This window comes from Littorina saxatilis, linkage group LG6 (assembly GCF_037325665.1).
Source record: "Littorina saxatilis isolate snail1 linkage group LG6, US_GU_Lsax_2.0, whole genome shotgun sequence".
Lineage (NCBI taxonomy): Eukaryota > Metazoa > Mollusca > Gastropoda > Littorinimorpha > Littorinidae > Littorina > Littorina saxatilis.
In genome coordinates, this window is record NC_090250.1 from 189,657 (window position 1) to 206,075 (window position 16,419).

The window sequence follows — 16,419 nt, forward strand, 5'->3', positions numbered from 1 at the left end:
TCAGTAGGCTAGCTACCAACAAACAGGCCAAGCTGTGTCAGTAGGCTAGCTACCAACACACAGGCCAAGCTGTGTCAGTAGGCTAGCTACCAACAAACAGGCCAAGAGAGAGGCTGAATAAAAGAATAGATCCGTTGTGTATTGCAACGGAATGCAGTAACTTCTGTAGGCGCCCTGGGGGCCTACCGCTTTTTGGCTTTATGGGAAATGACGGGCAGTTTGGAGACATTGTTGGCGGGAAAGGTACACACCCAAGTACACACCCCACACAGAGTTTACTCCATTTCAGATTTCTAGAAATTTTGAAATTTCCCCAGGGCAGAAATGTCATTTGCAATGTCATATGACATGACATGACACATGACATATGACATAACATATTAGACCTGGGGGAACATAGACCTGGGGGGACATAGACCTGGGGGAACATAGACCTTGGGGAACATCGGGTGCCTCCCCTTTGTATTTATCAGAAAGGATCCATTTAGGTTTTTAACATTGCTTGTTTCACCGGCAGCCAGTTTGCTTTGTGTTTTTAGATTTGAAAACTACCTGCTAGCACCACAACAAGGCTATAGTATAATGCAGCTGGTTGCCTGATCCGAAATAAAATCTTTGTATAAGGCTTGCTCTCCTCTGTTATATGGGAATTGTTGTTGTTTTCTGCTGAGCTTTTGCAGGTATGAGCACTAATTGTTAGGTCACAGTAGTAAGTAAATAGACTCTCGATCAGTTTTAAGGTTCAAGTTCTTAATTGATTTGATTTCCTTTCTTGGATAAATTAGCATAAAGCTGAATCCTCTTCTGTTCTCTCTTTTCTCAAGGATTTACAGATTTCCAGAAGCTTGCTTCGAGGCTTGTGGACAAGGTTGCGGAAACAAATAATTTACTGAGAAATCTTGTGAATCAGAGACCAGACACTAGTGCTCGACAAGAAATTGAAATAACTGAACAGAAAAGCTCATATATAAAAGATCTTCTTGGCGACAGAGAAGAAGGACACACATGCGGTCCAGCATACGTGAACAATGAGAACTTGCTATTAAGTGCTAAAGATCATTCAACATATAGCACTTTCGTGCACAAGCGCAAGGCATTACCAGAAGGAAATAAAGAAGGACCAGAAGATTTTGTTGGGAAAAATGAACTTCAAAGATTTATTCCGGACCCGTACTGGAGACCACAACCCGTGGAAAGCTCATCAGGCGTCTACAGTCCTGCTGATGGAGATTCAGAATCCCCCACTTCCGATGAAGAAGACTTGCGTAGAAAAGCGAGTAGAGAGACTTCAGATGTGGATGCCAAATTGCTCCCTTCAGACCCGAATCAGCATCCAAAAGAAACAGCACAATTAAACAAAATTGGACCAAATGCACCACCTGACTTCGAGGAAAATCCAAAGAATCATGCCTCAGAAAAAGAGATACGAGAGAAGGAGAAGACAAAAGAGAATAGTCCTCTCCCAAGTTCATCGCAAAACAGTGGGTAAGGCTTAGTTTATGCTGACGGTGTCACATTGGCATGAGCCCTTCACTGCAGACTGGGTGCTCCTAGACAGGGCAACAGAAAGTGCATGAGCCCTTCACTGCAGACTGGGTGCTCCTAGACAGGGCAACAGAAAGTACATGAGCCCTTCACTGCAGACTGGGTGCTCCTAGACAGGGCAACAGAAAGTGCATGAGCCCTTCACTGCAGACTGGGTGCTCCTAGACAGGGCAACAGAAAGTGCATGAGCCCTTCACTGCAGACTGGGTGCTCCCAGACAGGGCAACAGAAAGTGCATGATCCTCCCACAGAATTGGTGTTGCAGTCATTGATAATCACATAATAGATGATGTTTGGAAATAACCCTAACCCTAACCCTAACCCTAACCCTAACCCTAACCCCTACCCTAAACCCTAACCCTAACCCTAACACTGTCCATTGTTTATGGATTGTGGAAGAGTTGCTTTACTTGTTTCCATAGAAACACTGAGGCAAGCCTACAATATTGCGTGTAGCTTGCTTCAGCATTTTTATGGAAAAGCAAGCGAAAATAAGGGAAACAACTCTTCCACAACCAATAAAAAAGCGACAGAATAATTTCTGGAATTTGTTTACTAGTAGCTTTTATGGTGCAAGCAGCAGTTCATGAAACTGAGGCTCTGAGATGCCACCAGCCTAGTAGGCAGACAAAGATGCGCAACAGAAGATCAAACATTATGCTGTGCAGATTTTGTTCAAAGTCCTTTCAAAGAAAACTGCCTCATGAGCGGCTTTGACTGCAGGTCATGCATGCTCAATGCCTGCTTCCTTTCGAGGCTCTGCAAGGGAGGTAACTACAGTCAATGTTTGTGGCCTCTTGAGGTCGAGTGTCTAATGGAACTCCGAGTTCCAAATGATGCTTCTTGGTGCAAGACTGACTTGCCCTGTGGTAAGAAAGGGGAGGGTTTATTTACTGTGAACTGTGTGGGAGTGCCTAGATTGGAAGCTCCCAATATGGGAGTACATGATGAAATATGACCCAATCAGCCTTGAAACTCATGTCTGAATATTATTTGCACTGATTAGTTTGTGACCGATGTTTATGTTTGTGATACATATACAGTAGAACCTTCCATAACGACCCCTCCCAAGAATGACACAAGCACTGTAGTGACCTCCGAGTAGTGAAATGTAACTACGGTTTTCCGACAACTGACTAACCAAATATGAGTCTAATCAACGACGTGACTGTGGTGAGATGAAAACATTTTGTTTTTTAAATAAAAACAATTAAATGCTGTACTCACCTATACAAGGTCCTTGTATTGGTGAGTTCAGCATTTAATTGTTTTTCAACTAAGAATCAATATCGACTATCAACTCAGTTTACCTCATAGCCAACTTGGTCCGTCTGTGTGCGGTTATGCACCTGCCTAAATTCTGAGTTGCTTGTATGAGTAGTGGGCGTCTGCGTTTGTTATCTCCCCCCACACTCCCCTCATAAGTCAGTAGTCACGCATTGCGGACAGACAATCAGGTGCGGTAGTCAGTCGTGCATGCAGAATATAATTCTTTTGCTGGTCTACAAATAACTAACCCTAATACTAAGTGCTTGAATTCTCCCCTTCAGGTCTTTTGTAGTGCTTGGACTTTGATTGTGACAGAAATATGTCGTCAGAGTTACGTGTATACATATATATATATATATATGTGTGTGTGTGTGTGTGTGTGTGTGTGTGTGGGTGTGTGGGTGTATGTGGGTGTGGGTGTATGTGGGTGTGTGTGTGGGTGTGTGTGTGTGTGTCTGTGTGTGTCTGGGTGTGTCTGGGTGTGTGTGTGTGTGTGTGTCTGGGTGTGTGTGTGTTGTGCGTGTGTTTCTGTGTGTGTTTCTGTGTGTGTTGTGCGTGTGCCTGTGTGTGCGTGCGTGCGTGCGTGCGTGTGATTTTTTTTATTGTTCTTATTTACATTGAATGTCTTCCTTTGTCTTCAGGAGTCAAACAGAGCCAGCACCAAAAGACGCTCGCCCAAAGCAAAAACCGTCACCGACAATGGGGTCTGACTCGTCACCGTCAACTTATTCTGTTCAAATGCCAGAGCCAAGGCTCCACAGTGGCAGGTACAATTAGGGAGTAGAAAAGATACCCCCCTCCTCCCCCTGTCCCCCGTCTCCCCCCCCCCCCCTCCCCTCATCCCTCGGTCATCGTGTGAAACTCTGCTTTCTCCATTTGTGATCACAATATCTCAGCAGACTTTGGTAGGGATAGATTTTTCTTTACAGGCCTGCAATGAAGTGTTTAACCAACTGACAAACAGAAATTAGTAAAAGGAAATCTTGAAGCAATTTCGCCTAACCCAATATACTAATCACAGGGGAAGTAAGCTCTTGATCTATGTGACGGGGAAATAAAGGATTGTTTTATCTACAAAGTGTTTGCATGCACATATTCAAACAATGTTTGTTTTTTCCTGTTTGTTTTGCCCACAAGTACTTTGTGTATTTATATTTTCCACAAATCGAATGTTAGGTTCATTGTGTCATTAGTGCCATTCTTTGCCAAAGGAGGCATTTGAATCACATTTTTATCCAGGCAGAAACTATGAGCCAAACGTTTTTATATTGTTGTTGATATTATTATTTGTTCGTATTCATTTTCTAAGTATGCTGGCTTGAGTCAGTTTGTTCTGTGTGCTTTCTTACTTTTTCCTTTGAGTTTTTTCTTAAATTTATACATTTGTCTCTTTGTCTTTTCCTTTCTTCTCTCTTTTCCAGGTCAGGACGCAAATCTCGCAACAGGGATCAGAGCAAAATATCAGGTAGAGGCAACCATCCCCATGACAACAGAGCTTAATTGACGTGTAGCATTAGCACATGTTCTAAGGCATTGCCCGCAGGCAGTGAACAGAAAACATGAATGGGGCGTGTTCAACTTGAAAACTACATATGTACATGTATATATATCATTTTCTTTCAAATGCTTTGATTGAAATCAGTTTGGCATCAGTTTGAGAAGGTAGAGAAATGATGGTTCCAAAACAGCAGGTACTTGCGATCTGTGGACCCTTCAATGAGAGGACACCTCCCTGAAAAAGACATTCATATTCTCTGTTATCCCTTTTCTATTACCGTTACCATAATATACCTGTCATGACAGGCCACCTGCAGTGTAGGGATACTTTTGGCCGGTCCCAAAGGTGTCTTTTCATCGCAGGTACCACTGTGCAGAATTCTGTAAACAGGATCTCTGTTCTTTGTCCTGCTCACAACAGAGCAGAAATGGGATTCATACGCCTCAAAACCTCAAGACCTGCGACAAAACCACATGCTTATTTCACTGCACCACATGTCTATTTCAATTTACTACAGTTGAACCTACCTTTCAAGACCCCCCCCCCCCCCCCCCCCCACCAATTTAAGACTTCCCCCTTTTTTCTCTTATCTTTATTTTAGGTTTAAATTGAGTTGTAGTTTGCAGGATCAATCCTAATCTACTGACAGGTACAGCGGAACACCCCCTCCCCCCCCCCCCCCTCCGCAGGTCTTAAAAGGGGGACAGACTGTCTTAAAAAGGGGGACAGACTAACATAAAATAGGAGGTCTTAAAAAGGGGGACAGACTAACATAAAATAGGAGGTCTTAAAAAGGGGGACAGACTAACATAAAATAGGAGGTCTTAAAAAGGGGGACAGACTAACATAACATAGGAGGTCTTAAAAAGGGGGACAGACTAACATAACATAGGAGGTCTTAAAAAGGAGGACAGACTAACATAACATAAGAGGTCTTAAAAGGGGGACAGACTAACATAACATAGGAGGTCTTAAAAAGGGGGACAGACTAACATAACATAGGAGGTCTTAAAAAGGGGGACAGACTAACATAACATAAGAGGTCTTAAAAGGGGGACAGACTAACATAACATAGGAGGTCTTAAAAAGGGGGACAGACTAACATAACATAGGAGGTCTTAAAAAGGGGGACAGACTAACATAACATAAGAGGTCTTAAAGGGGGACAGACTAACATAACATAGGAGGTCTTAAAAAGGGGGACAGACTAACATAACATAGGAGGTCTTAAAAAGGGGGACAGACTAACATAACATAAGAGGTCTGAAAAAGGGGGACAGACTAACATAACATAGGAGGTCTTAAAAAGGGGGACAGACTAACATAACATAAGAGGTCTTAAAAGGGGGACAGACTAACATAACATAAGAGGTCTTAAAAGGGGGACAGACTAACATAACATAGGAGGTCTTAAAAAGGGGGACAGACTAACATAACATAGGAGGTCTTAAAAAGGGGGACAGACTAACATAACATAAGAGGTCTTAAAAGGGGGACAGACTAACATAACATAGGAGGTCTTAAAAAGGGGGACAGACTAACATAAAATAGGAGGTCTTAAAAAGAAAAAGTCTTAAAAAGGGGGGACATTCTAACATAGAATAGGAGGTCTTATAAAGGGAGGACAGACTAACATAAAATAGGAGGTCTTAAAAAGGGGGACAGACTAACATAAAATAGGAGGTCTTAAAAAGAAAAAGTCTGAAAAGGGAGGACAGACTAACATAAAATAGGAGGTCTTAAAAAGAAAAAGTCTTAAAATGGAGGACAGACTAACATAAAATAGGAGGTCCTAAAAAGGGGGACAGACTAACATAAAATAGGAGGTCTTAAAAAGAAAAAGTCTTAAAAAGGGGGACAGACTAACATAAAATAGGAGGTCTTAAAAAGGGGGACAGACTAACATAAAATAGGAGGTCTTAAAAAGGGGGACAGACTAACATAAAATAGGAGGTCTTAAAAAGAAAAAGTCTTAAAATGGAGGACAGACTAACATAAAATAGGAGGTCTTAAAAAGGGGGACAGACTAACATAAAATGGGAGGTCTTAAAAGAAAAAGTCTTAAAATGGAGGACAGACTAACATAAAATAGGAGGTCTTAAAAAGGGGGACAGACTAACATAAAATAGGAGTTCTTAAAAAGGGGGACAGACTAACATAAAATAGGAGGTCTTAAAAAGAAAAAGTCTTAAAATGGAGGACAGACTAACATAAAATAGGAGGTCTTAAAAAGGGGGACAGACTAACATAAAATAGGAGGTCTTAAAAAGAAAAAGTCTTAAAAAGGGGGACAGACTAACATAAAATAGGAGGTCTTAAAAGGGAGGACAGACTAACATAAAATAGGAGGTCTTAAAAAGAAAAAGTCTTAAAAAGGGGGACAGACTAACATAAAATAGGAGGTCTTGAAAAGAAAAAGTCTTAAAAAGGAGGACAGACTAACATAAAATAGGTGGTCTTAAAAAGGGGGACAGACTAACATAAAATAGGAGGTCTTAAAAAGGGGGACAGACTAACATGAAATAGGAGGTCTTAAAAAGGGGGACAGACTAACATAAAATAGGAGGTCTTAAAAAGGAGGACAGACTAACATAAAATAGGACGTCTTAAAAAGGAGGGACAGACTAACATAAAATAGAAGGTTTGTGTAAAATAAAAATGGACATTAAGGTTTTGTTATCTTATCTTATCTTATGTTATCTTATCTTATCTTATCCTTTTTTGCAGCCCTTGGACTGAGTATATTCAGCAGTGGTGAGACGGAGTCAAAGCGTCTCCATAACGCTTTGGAAAGAGCACGGGCCCCAGGTGATTATTTGTTATATTATACATGTGGTGTTCGAACACATTTGTTACATTGTGCAATTATCATATTTAAACCCTATTTAGACTTAGTTTCATCAATAAAAAGACAGGTGCTGTTAGGTTAATACATACAATTAAAAAGCAAGAGGTGTGTTTCATACTTTTTATGAGACAAGTTGGATACAATTGGTCTTCCTGAGTACATTATCTCAACCAGCAAGTACTTTGTTCATATTGCCTAATCTGTGATTATAGTGCACTTTGTGAGAATTAGATACAGAGTGCAATGCCCCCCCCCCCCCCCCTCCTCCTACTACTCCACACCCACCCTGTTTTTTGTTGTTGTCTTTTTTACAATCTCCAAATGTCTTAAAAAATCAGATCTTAAAAAGGAGGTACATGCAGTCTTAAAATGAAAGTCAAATTACAGGGGTTATGCAAAGAAAATGTGAGACAACATGGTTTTAACGCGTGAAGTCTTAAATCCGGAGGTCTTAAAAGGAGGATTGTATTTTGTGCAGAAAATGTGACCTATCATTCCAAAGTCAATTTATGTTTGTCTGTTGTCTAATTTATTTTTGGCTCACGTAAGTGTAGCCTATGCGATCGTAACTTTGTCTGTCTGTGCGTGCGTGCGTGCGTATGTGCGTATGTGCGTGTGTATGTCTGTGGTAGAAACTTTAACATTTCGTCATTTGAAGACGTCACATTATGGCGTAAGAGGGTTAGACGTCACGCGAAGGAATTACTGAAAGTCTCGGTCATTGTTATTATTTTGAGCGGGCCGAGACTAGTTGGCAGTCGTGTCCTTGTAAGTAGGCTACATGCAGACAGACAGATCTAGATCTAGGGTCTCGCTTTCTTGCACAGTTTCACCTATGCTTACTGTGTGTGTGTGTGTGTGTGTGTGTGTGTGTGTGTGTGTGTGTGTGTGTGTGTGTGTGTGTGTGTGTGTGTGTGTGTGTGTGTGTGTGTGTGTGTGTGAGTATGTGTGACGGAGTGATTGAGTTTGTTACTGTTTGTCTATTTCTTACGTGAGCCTTGAAGGCTTCGCCTCTTGTTATATTAGTTTTAATATAGTAAAGAAATGGCTATGAACACTGCTGATTTTATTTTGTTTTCATATGATTAGCTTCCTGTGAAATAAAAATTAGCTAGCACTAATTGTTTTGATTCAAACATTGCATTGGCAGGTAAGGCCAAAACAAAATAGGTGTGGTTACGGTAACATAGCAACAAAAAATAGGGAAGGAAGGTAGGCAATCACTTTTTTTTTTTTTACTTTTTTTTCTAATGTGTACAAATTAAACCTACTTGACAGGGAAATAAGTGTGCGACTCGGGCGCTTTCGCTTTCATTGCGTTTTCTGCACTCGTTTTCTTGTTTTTTTGGACAAATGTAATAAAAAGTTATAGGGTCGGCCCATAAAAATAGGGTAGGTCGGGTTACCGTAACCACACATATTTTTTTTTTAGGCCTGAGTAGTCATGACTACAGTGGAACCCCCTTTTAATAGCCCCTCCCCCCCCCCCCCCCCCCGAGTTGATACCCCCTCCCTCCCTTTTAATAGCCCCGATTTGATACCCCCTCCCTCCCTTTTAATAGCCCCGATTTGATACCCCCTCCCTCCCTTTTAATAGCCCCTCCCCCCCCCCCGATTTGATACCCCCTCCCTCCCTTTTAATAGCCCCTCCCCCCCCCCCCCCCCCGAGTTGATACCCCCTCCCTCCCTTTTAATAGCCCCTCCCCCCCCCCCCCCCCGAGTTGATACCCCCTCCCTCCCTTTTAATAGCCCCGATTTGATACCCCCTCCCTCCCTTTTAATAGCCCCGATTTGATACCCCCTCCCTCCCTTTTAATAGCCCCTCCCCCCCCCCCGATTTGATACCCCCTCCCTCCCTTTTAATAGCCCCTCCCCCCCCCCCCCCGATTTGATACCCCCTCCCTCCCTTTTAATAGCCCCGATTTGATACCCCCTCCCTCCCTTTTAATAGCCCCGATTTGATACCCCCTCCCTCCCTTTTAATAGCCCCTCCCCCCCCCCCCCGATTTGATACCCCCTCCCTCCCTTTTAATAGCCCCGATTTGATACCCCCTCCCTCCCTTTTAATAGCCCCGATTTGATACCCCCTCCCTCCCTTTTAATAGCCCCTCCCCCCCCCCCCCCCGATTTGATACCCCCTCCCTCCCTTTTAATAGCCCCTCCCCCCCCCCCCCGATTTGATACCCCCTCCCTCCCTTTTAAGACCTTATTTTGCAGATTTAGGGTTAAACCCTGGATACATGCGCTTTATAAATATTATGCATTATTATTATTATTCACTGAATGATGTGACTGCTGGTGTTACAGACCCTAACCCTAAATATTATGCATTATTATTATTATTCACTGAATGATGTGACTGCTGGTGTTACAGACCCTAACCCTAAATATTATGCATTATTATTATTATTATTCACTGAATGATGTGACTGCTGGTGTTACAGACCCTAACCCTAAATATTATGCATTATTATTATTATTCACTGAATGATGTGACTGCTGGTGTTACAGACCCTAACCATTATTATTATTATTCACTGAATGATGTGACTGCTGGTGTTACAGACCCTAACCATTATTATTATTATTCACTGAATGATGTGACTGCTGGTGTTACAGACCCTAACCATTATTATTATTATTATTCACTGAATGATGTGACTGCTGGTGTTACAGACCCTAACCCAGCGCCGAAGGCCAGGTCTTTTGACACAGTGCTTTGCTTGGATACCTCAGCCAGCATGTTGCAAGGGGGTGCCCTTGAACAGATGAAAAAGGCTGCGATAGAGTTTGTCAATGGTAAGAGAGTTTTTGTTATCTTCACAGGATCAAAAAACAAGAAAGGTATGTTATAGATATTAAAAACGGGATGTTTTGTTTTGTCATAAATATATATAACGTTCCAATAACATACCTTTCTTGTTTTTTTAATTCTGAATTTTGGAACGTTGGCAGTCTAGAAAATCGCACGCCAGTAGACCCTTTCTGTTAAATGTTCATTTATATATATGTTTGATGAAGAATTATCTGTGCAAGTGCAGGCATTCACACATGCAAGCATGCTCATTTACTCACAGTCTCTATTTCTTTCTAAAGCCTTTCACTGTTCAGTGCACATACAATTCAGTAGTTGAACTGAATTGATGTGTCTGATAATTGTTTAACAGGTGTGGAAGATGTTGTGAATGACACTGGTGTTGAGGAGAACATCGGCATCGTGACGTTTGGAGGCTTTTCCAACATCGTGCAGCATCTCACCAATGACTTTGCCAGAGTTAGAGATGCCATTGGTAAGTACATGTTACATGTTACATCATAGTGACGTTTGGAGGCTTTTCCAACATCGTGCAGCATCTCACCAATGACTTTGCCAGAGTTAGAGATGCCATTGGTAAGTACATGTTACATGTTACATCATAGTGACGTTTGGAGGCTTTTCCAACATCGTGCAGCATCTCACCAATGACTTTGCCAGAGTTAGAGATGCCATTGGTAAGTACATGTTACACCATAGTGACGTTTGGAGGCTTTTCCAACATCGTGCAGCATCTCACCAATGACTTTGCCAGAGTTAGAGATGCCATTGGTAAGTACATGTTACATCATAGTGACGTTTGGAGGCTTTTCCAACATCGTGCAGCATCTCACCAATGACTTTGCCAGAGTTAGAGATGCCATTGGTAAGTACATGTTACATGTTACATCATAGTGACGTTTGGAGGCTTTTCCAACATCGTGCAGCATCTCACCAATGACTTTGCCAGAGTTAGAGATGCCATTGGTAAGTACATGTTACATCATAGTGACGTTTGGAGGCTTTTCCAACATCGTGCAGCATCTCACCAATGACTTTGCCAGAGTTAGAGATGCCATTGGTAAGTACATGTTACATGTTACATCATAGTGACGTTTGGAGGCTTTTCCAACATCGTGCAGCATCTCACCAATGACTTTGCCAGAGTTAGAGATGCCATTGGTAAGTACATGTTACATCATAGTGACGTTTGGAGGCTTTTCCAACATCGTGCAGCATCTCACCAATGACTTTGCCAGAGTTAGAGATGCCATTGGTAAGTACATGTTACATGTTACATCATAGTGACGTTTGGAGGCTTTTCCAACATCGTGCAGCATCTCACCAATGACTTTGCCAGAGTTAGAGATGCCATTGGTAAGTACATGTTACATCATAGTGACGTTTGGAGGCTTTTCCAACATCGTGCAGCATCTCACCAATGACTTTGCCAGAGTTAGAGATGCCATTGGTAAGTACATGTTACATGTTACATCATAGTGACGTTTGGAGGCTTTTCCAACATCGTGCAGCATCTCACCAATGACTTTGCCAGAGTTAGAGATGCCATTGGTAAGTACATGTTACATCATAGTGACGTTTGGAGGCTTTTCCAACATCGTGCAGCATCTCACCAATGACTTTGCCAGAGTTAGAGATGCCATTGGTAAGTACATGTTACATGTTACATCATAGTGACGTTTGGAGGCTTTTCCAACATCGTGCAGCATCTCACCAATGACTTTGCCAGAGTTAGAGATGCCATTGGTAAGTACATGTTACATCATAGTGACGTTTGGAGGCTTTTCCAACATCGTGCAGCATCTCACCAATGACTTTGCCAGAGTTAGAGATGCCATTGGTAAGTACATGTTACACCATAGTGACGTTTGGAGGCTTTTCCAACATCGTGCAGCATCTCACCAATGACTTTGCCAGAGTTAGAGATGCCATTGGTAAGTACATGTTACATGTTACATCATGGTGACGTTTGGAGGCTTTTCCAACATCGTGCAGCATCTCACCAATGACTTTGCCAGAGTTAGAGATGCCATTGGTAAGTACATGTTACATCATAGTGACGTTTGGAGGCTTTTCCAACATCGTGCAGCATCTCACCAATGACTTTGCCAGAGTTAGAGATGCCATTGGTAAGTACATGTTACATCATAGTGACGTTTGGAGGCTTTTCCAACATCGTGCAGCATCTCACCAATGACTTTGCCAGAGTTAGAGATGCCATTGGTAAGTACATGTTACACCATAGTGACGTTTGGAGGCTTTTCCAACATCGTGCAGCATCTCACCAATGACTTTGCCAGAGTTAGAGATGCCATTGGTAAGTACATGTTACACCATAGTGACGTTTGGAGGCTTTTCCAACATCGTGCAGCATCTCACCAATGACTTTGCCAGAGTTAGAGATGCCATTGGTAAGTACATGTTACACCATAGTGACGTTTGGAGGCTTTTCCAACATCGTGCAGCATCTCACCAATGACTTTGCCAGAGTTAGAGATGCCATTGGTAAGTACATGTTACATGTTACATCATAGTGACGTTTGGAGGCTTTTCCAACATCGTGCAGCATCTCACCAATGACTTTGCCAGAGTTAGAGATGCCATTGGTAAGTACATGTTACACCATAGTGACGTTTGGAGGCTTTTCCAACATCGTGCAGCATCTCACCAATGACTTTGCCAGAGTTAGAGATGCCATTGGTAAGTACATGTTACATGTTACACCATAGTGACGTTTGGAGGCTTTTCCAACATCGTGCAGCATCTCACCAATGACTTTGCCAGAGTTAGAGATGCCATTGGTAAGTACATGTTACACCATAGTGACGTTTGGAGGCTTTTCCAACATCGTGCAGCATCTCACCAATGACTTTGCCAGAGTTAGAGATGCCATTGGTAAGTACATGTTACATGTTACATCATAGTGACGTTTGGAGGCTTTTCCAACATCGTGCAGCATCTCACCAATGACTTTGCCAGAGTTAGAGATGCCATTGGTAAGTACATGTTACACCATAGTGACGTTTGGAGGCTTTTCCAACATCGTGCAGCATCTCACCAATGACTTTGCCAGAGTTAGAGATGCCATTGGTAAGTACATGTTACATGTTACATCATAGTGACGTTTGGAGGCTTTTCCAACATCGTGCAGCATCTCACCAATGACTTTGCCAGAGTTAGAGATGCCATTGGTAAGTACATGTTACATGTTACATCATAGTGACGTTTGGAGGCTTTTCCAACATCGTGCAGCATCTCACCAATGACTTTGCCAGAGTTAGAGATGCCATTGGTAAGTACATGTTACATCATAGTGACGTTTGGAGGCTTTTCCAACATCGTGCAGCATCTCACCAATGACTTTGCCAGAGTTAGAGAAGCCATTGGTAAGTACATGTTACATGTTACACCATAGTGACGTTTGGAGGCTTTTCCAACATCGTGCAGCATCTCACCAATGACTTTGCCAGAGTTAGAGAAGCCATTGGTAAGTACATGTTACATGTTACACCATAGTGACGTTTGGAGGCTTTTCCAACATCGTGCAGCATCTCACCAATGACTTTGCCAGAGTTAGAGAAGCCATTGGTAAGTACATGTTACACCATAGTGACGTTTGGAGACTTTTCCAACATCGTGCAGCATCTCACCAATGACTTTGCCAGAGTTAGAGATGCCATTGGTAAGTACATGTTACATGTTACACCATAGTGACGTTTGGAGGCTTTTCCAACATCGTGCAGCATCTCACCAATGACTTTGCCAGAGTTAGAGATGCCATTGGTAAGTACATGTTACATGTTACATCATAGTGACGTTTGGAGGCTTTTCCAACATCGTGCAGCATCTCACCAATGACTTTGCCAGAGTTAGAGATGCCATTGGTAAGTACATGTTACATGTTACATCATAGTGACGTTTGGAGGCTTTTCCAACATCGTGCAGCATCTCACCAATGACTTTGCCAGAGTTAGAGATGCCATTGGTAAGTACATGTTACACCATAGTGACGTTTGGAGGCTTTTCCAACATCGTTCAGCATCTCACCAATGACTTTGCCAGAGTTAGAGATGCCATTGGTAAGTACATGTTACATGTTACATCATAGTGACGTTTGGAGACTTTTCCAACATCGTGCAGCATCTCACCAATGACTTTGCCAGAGTTAGAGATGCCATTGGTAAGTACATGTTACATGTTACATCATAGTGACGTTTGGAGACTTTTCCAACATCGTTCAGCATCTCACCAATGACTTTGCCAGAGTTAGAGATGCCATTGGTAAGTACATGTTACATGTTACATCATAGTGACGTTTGGAGTCTTTTGCAACTTCGTTCAGCATCTCACCAATGACTTTGCGAGAGTTAGAGAAGCCATCGGTAAGTACATGTTACATCACTACCAAAGTTACATTTCTGTGATAAGTTTGTTTGCTGAGGACTACATTAATTGAGCCGAGACGTTGATGAGTTAATGCTTGCAGTATAGGCCCAGAGGAATTGTAGTGTTAATTTCTCTGCTAGACCTTGTTTTGAACCCAAGGCCTATAAGTGACACAACCGTCGAACGCTGAAGAAGAAGAAGAACCCAAGACAAGGAATACCAATCAACAACGACCTTTCGCCTTTCGTTCAGTATACCTCTAAAGGAATACCAAGCAACAACGACCCTTTGCCATTCGTTCAGTATACCTCTAAAGGAATACCAAGCAACAACGACCCTTTGCCTTTCGTTCAGTATACCTCTAAAGGAATACCAATCAACAACGACCTTTCGCCTTTCGTTCAGTATACCTCTAAAATTATGTGCACTTCATGTTACTGTTTTACAGAGTCCATGGCGATCAAGGGCAAGTCACCATTTTTTGAAGCTATGGTGGTGTGTCTCGCTGCTTTCGATGGCAGAGGTATGCTTTTTACAGTTTTAATTTTCTCTATAGTATAAAGCACTAAGTCAGTGTTAGGCTTTACATTAATGCAAAACACATTTAAAGATAGTGAACAACTTAAAATCAGCTGTCACAGTTTAGGTTGGTTGATGTGAAGAGTTTTTGATTATGGTGATCCTGTGCGTAAAACCCTAAATAATCGACAAGCTTGTAAACGTTTATTTTTCTGGAGTGGTGGGAGAGAGGAGGGTGGATGAAGGTGTGAAGGGTGTTTGGGGGTTTTACTGTCAATCTGCGTTGCATGTATTTCTATGTTCAATGGCAATGAGACCTACTCCTTTGCACAGGACCTTTTTATAGGCTTGTGTATATAATATGTAGTGGATTGCTTGTGGGCACCCACGTACGAATAAGGTATTTGGTAGAGGAAGCTGATGTATGTACTCCGGTATGTGTTTGTTTGTTACTGAACAAAATGATCAGTGTTGTAATTCTCACAGCCATTATTGTTATCATTAAATATTTCGTCAGTGAAATGTTTATTATAATGTGTGTAATGAGAATGAGTGTGGAGACTGCCCTGAATACCTTGCAGGTGGCACAGTGTCTGTGTCCGGGGAATACGATGTTCATCCTCGCATCGTCTTCATCACTGACGGACACATCACGGAGTGCACTGACGATCCCTACGGTCCCGACAGAGTTCATGACCCCACCAACGTAAGATTTGATTTGTCAGTATTTAGTAAAACTGCTTTTTTTATCTTTTCTTTTTAATTGCGTTTAGGATGAAACATTTGTGTAACCAAAAGTACAGTGGTAAAGTGGAAACCAATCAACGCATGTTTGCACACCTTTTGTAATGAAGAAACGTGTTTGATATATAACCCTAACCCTAACCCTAACCCTAACCCTAACCCTAACCACATTATTTCTTTCTGATTTATCATTCCTCATTGTTTTCTCTGCAGACTCGGGCAGGCTTCAGTCGTCTGATGATGGATTTGAGCCCCAAAACAAACCCCAGCATGCCTCATCCTATACTCTTTGTTTTCTCTGCAGACCCGGGCAGGCTTCAGTCGTCTGATGATGGATGTGAGCCCCCCAAAAAACCCCAGCATGCCTCATCCTATACTCTTTGTTTTCTCTGCAGACCCGGGCAGGCTTCAGTCGTCTGATGATGGATTTGAGCCCCAAAACAAACCCCAGCATGCCTCATCCTATACTCTTTGTTCCTGTTGGATCACGGGCAGATAGGGTAAGTTACAGAAATGTTTGACAGTTAGACAATAATATTATGAGCTCTTGTTTAGATATAGCTGTCTGCCTGCATAGTGTGTCTACCTTTTTGTATTCAGTACATTTTGCGGTTCAGTAAAAGCTTTTATGATGGTACGGGACAATTGTGTTTTTGGCCTAGAGTGGAGATATGATAATTAAGAACCAATTAGAGACACAGCTGTCTGATAAGGAAGAGCCAATTAGATTTTCAGTTCAGGTCACATGTAATAAACTAAGCGTCACTCTTAAGACAACGCTTGACCTGGAAGCGC

General features: G+C 42.1%; 1 protein-coding gene across 1 annotated transcript in view; it reads left to right on the plus strand.

Moving 5' to 3' along the window:
* Positions 1 to 16,419, plus strand: part of LOC138968217 (uncharacterized) — a 72,762-nt gene that overhangs the window by 11,780 nt on the left and 44,563 nt on the right. The window contains exons 2-10 of the mRNA XM_070340767.1: positions 825 to 1,485; positions 3,456 to 3,581; positions 4,236 to 4,279; positions 7,040 to 7,120; positions 9,837 to 9,959; positions 10,328 to 10,450; positions 14,810 to 14,884; positions 15,462 to 15,586; positions 16,020 to 16,124. Coding sequence (XP_070196868.1) covers positions 3,514 to 3,581; positions 4,236 to 4,279; positions 7,040 to 7,120; positions 9,837 to 9,959; positions 10,328 to 10,450; positions 14,810 to 14,884; positions 15,462 to 15,586; positions 16,020 to 16,124 — 744 coding nt within the window. The 5' untranslated portion in view covers positions 825 to 1,485; positions 3,456 to 3,513. The remainder of the gene's footprint in view (positions 1 to 824; positions 1,486 to 3,455; positions 3,582 to 4,235; positions 4,280 to 7,039; positions 7,121 to 9,836; positions 9,960 to 10,327; positions 10,451 to 14,809; positions 14,885 to 15,461; positions 15,587 to 16,019; positions 16,125 to 16,419) is intronic.